This window comes from Eublepharis macularius, chromosome 7, assembly GCF_028583425.1.
Source record: "Eublepharis macularius isolate TG4126 chromosome 7, MPM_Emac_v1.0, whole genome shotgun sequence".
In the NCBI taxonomy this organism is placed as follows: Eukaryota; Metazoa; Chordata; class Lepidosauria; order Squamata; family Eublepharidae; genus Eublepharis; species Eublepharis macularius.
Window position 1 is genome coordinate 41,828,835 of NC_072796.1, and position 6,000 is coordinate 41,834,834.

Consider the following 6,000-nt stretch of genomic DNA (forward strand, 5'->3'; position numbering starts at 1 on the left):
AGACATAAGAACAGCTGGCTTTTTCTACTGTTGACCGTCATGACCAGCCATTGCAACAAAGTTCAAGACAAACTGAGTTGTGAGGCTGAAGCTCCATGTTAAAGTTGCTTATCTGTACAACTCATAAAACTATATTTTAGTTGGTCAAGAATGAATGTTTTTCATGCTTTTTCTCCTCTGCAGTAACAACAGGAAGAAAAGCAATGACAATTGTACTGTCTTTTTTGTTTTTTACAAAGCCATTCACATTCCAGTAAGTATTAGTTGTATGTCTACATTTTATGAATTTGAATACACTGCAAGTTAATATTATATATTTATATTCATCCTAAACCTCTAGTATTATTCTAGTTACGAAATTAGAAACATAGAGGCACCAAAAACAATGAGAGACAGTGACCTACTATGCACATGGATCACAGCAATGGATTTGCTGCATTCTGGTGGTCATTGTAATAGTCTATTCAGTGTAGTCTACGTTGACAGATGTCACACATTGGCCCTTTTTTGTCCAATTCCTGTGCTAACACCATTGAAACCAATAGCAAAAGTTAGACTGGAACCAGAGAGTTCCTCAGGAATGAGAATAATACGGTAAATCTGGTAAGCAATACTATTATAGTTCCCTTTTGCTGACACTGAGGGCAGCAGTGAGCCAAACATGCTTGTAAATGTTGGCATAGTTTATATGTATTACTCAGATAATTCTCTCTCTTTGAAGACACAGACTTAATGTTTTCTGTTGTCTTGGTTTTGCCTTAAAATTGCTTCTTATTACTATAATTTGCTTTAATGAATCAGTTGCTTTATTGTATGACCTGTAGCCAATATATTTGATTAATAATTCAGTAAAATTTGACCTCTTTCTGTGAAGCTGAAACTGGAATTAATGTCTGTTTTGTATCTCAGTAAGCTTCAATTACAAGGTCGTATGAGAGTATTCACTTGGGAACTGATTGTTCAGCCAGTACAGGGTTTTTTTAAGCATTTGAAAATATCCACAGGCATTGTTTGAGAAATAAATAGGGTATTTTTTTACATATTTATAAATGGGAGTTAGACTTTAGTCCAAGCCCTGATCGATAGATCTTCTTACAGGTTTGGATCCAACAAGTTTCTCCACTGGTGAAAAGGGGAAGAATGAATCCTCTTAGACCACCAAAAGCTACACTAGGGATCATGGGACCTGCATGGACAAAAGTCATGAGGGATGGGGTTATGGAGGGAATTGGGTGAGACCGAGTGAAAAAACTAGCTGGATCCAACTCAGGCAGCTCTACTCAAGGATCTTGGCACTCATACCTCCTGAAAATCAATTTAACAGAGTTGAAGGAGCCTGGATTTAGCTTTCCAGGCTCCTTCAAAATAGGAGATCATCATTATTATTAGAACATACATGAAGCAGCTAGCCTCTCTTAATGCAGAATATAGGACTTGTGTCCCATATAGTCACCACTCACTGTGCAGACTGAGGATTAGAGTTCTTTATCTATACTATTGTGCTCCTCTAACAATTCTGGTCTAAAAGTTACATTCTGTTTATGAGTAGGGGAGGGAAAACATGCCTTAGCTCTCAGGTTTGGGAGATTCTGATGTATGAAATAGCAACAAACAACTATAGTAAAAAGGCTAGCAAATAATATCTCTATATTAGACATGTAGAAATTGAAAGAGGAAATGTCATAAATGAAAAATTATGTAAGATAATTATTTTTACTTTGTCTACTGTTTTTTAAAAGACCCAATTCAGTCCTGAAGCTACAGTTTTGCTTTCCACGGGACACCTTAATGTAAAGTACATAAATATATGTAGTTATTTATATGCTGCTTTGTTTCCTCCTTCCTGTTTAGGTATGTGTGGTCAGGCTTATTAGTCGTCTTGGGTATATTTCTCAATGTTTACAGCAAGAATATGGATAAAATCAGACTGCCATCATTACGCAGCCTCTGGAATAAACCTGCTGAAGAGAGAAAGACAAGGACGTTGTCCCAAACTGTTTAGAACAGTGGCTTGGGCCATGCATTGCACATTAATTTCTGTTATTACATTGCCATAATCTGACGGATTCATTTTCCAATGGGAATGATTCTAAAACCAAAGGAGTTGAAGGCCTTCTGTCTGCTGATGGCTAGAAGTGTGCACATGTACAATAGCTGTCTCTCTGGAGCACTTGGACATCTTCCCATCCTGGGTGAACACCATTTGACTGTGAAGGACAGCCACTCTTGGTGATTATCTACATCCTCACTCCCATTTAGGTGCAGGGGAAGGGCGTATGTGTGATTTACTTGGGCATTTTAATCATATCAAAGATACTGCTGCTGAAATCAGTGGGTCTTTATGTTTTGTTGTTGGCTTGGTTTATTTTAATGGAATGTATTTTATGTTTAATGGAAGTTGATGAGAACCTGATTGACTAAACTGAAAGTTTAAACCTGAAGGGTTTAGATTATCTTACCATCACTTTTCTTTTACAATAATTTTTTTTAGAAGTCTATGCAGGGTTTCTTAAAGGTTTTGTTCAAGTTGTTTTAACTTGAAAGGATATAATGAAAATCTTACATTAAAGAGCAAGACTTTGAGACAAGTGCAGGGGGAGCATCCTTCAGTGTACATATTTTTCTGTCTTTTATCTTGTCAAGTCTGGAGGAATTATCTTTGACACTAACTTGGCAACAAGTATCCAGAAGAACTTGATTTACCACACAACTCATTCCTTTGCTTACAGAAATAGATTCTTGCTGCATCTCTGTATTGTAATGAAACAAGATGCAAGCGAAGGGCTGAATTGGATTGCTTTGTTGAGAATTAACTCCTGGGCTGGAGCTGTCCATACTATACACTTAAAAAAAAAACGCCAACATTCTGTGCCAGGAAAAGTCAAATTTTGTATAAATTGTGAGGCTAATAGGAGCTTCAACCATGAGGGAATTTCTATCTGGAGAATGATGCGGGGGAAGGTTTTTTTTTTAATTAAAAACTGCAATGGCCATAAATCAAACTCCCCCTTCCAGTGGCTGTTTTTTTTAAAAAAAAAATCAAAGGAAATATTGGATGATATGATCACAGATTTCACCCTCAGCTGTGTGAGTAAATGCTTGGCGATATCCAGGATTATCTTTCCAATATTATTGGTTGGACATTCCTTTACCTTCTTGAATGTGGAGATTAACAGGACGCTGGATGCTGTTCACAGTACTAGTTTTTGACCTTGTATGTTCCAATTTATGAATACATATGCTTCTTACATTAGCATAGATTTTCATGACTGATTACAGGTAATTAGTTTGTACCAAAAATATAAAATGGGTAAAGTGATGACATCACTAAATTTTCTTCATGGTTCTAAAATTATCAACTCAATCACTTCTGCCTAAATGTCCCCTCCTGAGAACAAATGCGATCGCTCAGTATAGTATTGGGTTCTTGTTAACAATGTTTCAGTCAAAAATCTAAAGTTCTTTTCTCCTTTCCCACCTTTAAAGAAAAGTCTTTTTTTTTTAAATGTCCTTTCAGGTTTGAAGGCAGCAAACTCTCCATGACCTCTAACACCACTATACCCTGGACATTTTTTTGGCTGGGAGGGGTTAAGCTGAAAAGTTTTCATATATATAAGCAAGTAGATTCATTTTCCCATTCACAAGATTCCTGGCTAGAGAAATGTGTTGAGAAATTTAGTATGTGTAGCAAGCAGCACTACGCAGATCCGCTATTGCAAAGTCCATGGTTGTTGTGACAAGTCCACAATTTTAATTTAACCAAGCAGGCACCCCTTCATCATGCATGAGTAGAGTTCAAGCTGAGGAACCCTTCCTTTCAACAGAGCCAGCGGGGTGACCTTGGGTCAGTCACAGCTCTTCCTGAGCTCTCTCAGCACCACCCACCTCACAGGGAGATTATCGTGAGGATAATAATAACACACTTTGTAAACCTCTCTGAGTGAGCATCAAGTTGTCCTGGAGGGTGGTATATAAATCAACTATTATTATGTTATTAATTTCTAAGTGCTGCTGCTCAGAAGAAAGGCTGAAAACTACGATCTGCATCATGCTCGCATAGAAAGAAAAGTCCTATCCCCACAAAGCCTGGTAATATCAGGCTGCTGGCACCCACAGTGAAGGAGAGGAATATTTTTAGTGAATTGCCCCTCTTCTGTTGCATCAGGCAGAAGTTGGTTCCCAGTTCTCTGTTTTCAGTTCCTGGTTTTTACTACAGGTGCTCATTATATTTACACAGCTCTACAGTCCAAATAAGTTGCAGCCTTCTATTTGAACACAGCACTGCAAAAATACCACACCTCAAAATAAGCTTTGGACCACCCCTGCTCATACATCCCTGGAATCACAGTGGTGCCCTGTAAGATGCCATAGAGTAGTGCATGGTTTCTGTGCAAAGTGTGTGTGTGTTATGTGCCATCAAGTCGTCTCCGACCTATGGCGACCCTATGAATGAAAGACCTCCAAAACGTCCTATCACATCTGTGCAAAGTGTTCTTGCCTATATCACTGGCAATGGTTTATTTAAATGGCCTCAAAATGGACAAAGAGACCATTTTTCACAAAGATGGCCAGGGAAACTAATAACAGACCTTTTTGTAATTCAGGTAAGTTTCTATAGTATTGAAAGAAACATGCTAATTAATGTTTCTATAGAAGTCTTGGTATTTTGAGGCCTCTTCAGGAATTACTAGTCTTCAAAAGACTTGTAATATATGAATTATTGTGATTTTTAAATGATTAATTTTATAAATAACTAGCTTGATACACGTGCTTCACTATGATATTTAACTACTTTAAATCCAGTTACAATACTTACGAGTATGTAACATTTTTTGGTTTGTGTGTTTTGGGGGGTTTTTTGGTTTGAGTTAGCAACCCTAGTGAATTTTTAGGGGAAGACTGGGAGGTGCATTTTAGCTCAGGACACATTCAATGACTCCCAATAGCAACTGCATACTGTTTAGAATGTGGGAGTTGAGGAGGACCAATCTGGCTGTATTCGCAAATGACCTCTGTGTTCCAACTGTCTCTGGAGGGGAGAGGGATGAGGTGTGGAATGTTGTGAGCCCCGATCAGCCCGTATATGCAAATGACCGTGAAAGGCTGGCCCAATCAGGGAAGAGTGGCCGAGCTGGCAGTGGGTGGGGGTGTGATCAGGCAGCAGCCTGCCAGCCACACAGGAAAGCTGTGTGTTTTCCCTTTGGGGATATACATTTTACCCCTTTTGGTGTATGGGAAGGAGTGATGGAAACAGGAAAAAGGTAGACATATTGGGGGCTGCCAAGAGAAGGAAAAAAAGACACAATGTGGGGAAGATGATACAAGAGGAAATGAAGTGACCCCCCCCTCCAAGTCCTTGCAAGTTTTCCTTTGTGCAACTGGGAGCAGCAGCTGGCAACATGCAACTGGGCTTGCCTAGGCGCTGGCACTGCACAACATAGTCAAAGTTTTCCCAAGTAGGGGCTGCCAAGGGGAGGGAAGTCGCCGCCTTTGACTTCTAACTGCTGAGTTTGACTGAATCTATGATACACATTGTATAAATGTATAGGTGCTTAAATATATCCGCCCCTGAGGAGGTAACATACGAAACATCAGCTCACATTGCTGGCCCTGAATGTCGAGCGGCAGGGTTCATCTATCTGGACGTCCCGCAGTTTGGCACCATCTGCACCTGTAATTAAACAAGAAAGTAGTTCATTGCTCAGCAAGCCTGCACGGTTTTCTATGGAGCATTCATTAATTGGACTTACCCAGGCTTTTTTTCTGGGAAAAGAGGTGGTGGAACTCAGTGGGTTGCCCTTGGAGAAAATGGTCACATGGCTGGTGGCCCTGCCCCCTGATCTCCAGACAGAGGGGAGTTTAGATTGCCCTCCTCGCCACTGAGCGGCGCGGAGAGCAATCTAAACTCCCCTCTGTCTGGAAATCGGGGCGGGGCCACCAGCCATGTGACCATTTTCAAGAGGTTCCGGAACTCCGTTCCACTGCGTTCCTGCTGAAAAA

The 6,000-nt window shown here is 40.0% G+C and overlaps 1 protein-coding gene across 1 annotated transcript in view; it reads left to right on the forward strand.

The window, feature by feature from the left end:
- The window catches only part of SLC35B3 (solute carrier family 35 member B3), a 31,425-nt gene extending 25,636 nt beyond the window's left edge, over positions 1 to 5,789 (forward strand). The window contains exons 9-10 of the mRNA XM_054985237.1: positions 184 to 253; positions 1,852 to 5,789. Coding sequence (XP_054841212.1) covers positions 184 to 253; positions 1,852 to 2,002 — 221 coding nt within the window. The 3' untranslated portion in view covers positions 2,003 to 5,789. The remainder of the gene's footprint in view (positions 1 to 183; positions 254 to 1,851) is intronic.
- The last annotated feature ends 211 nt before the right edge of the window (positions 5,790 to 6,000 follow it).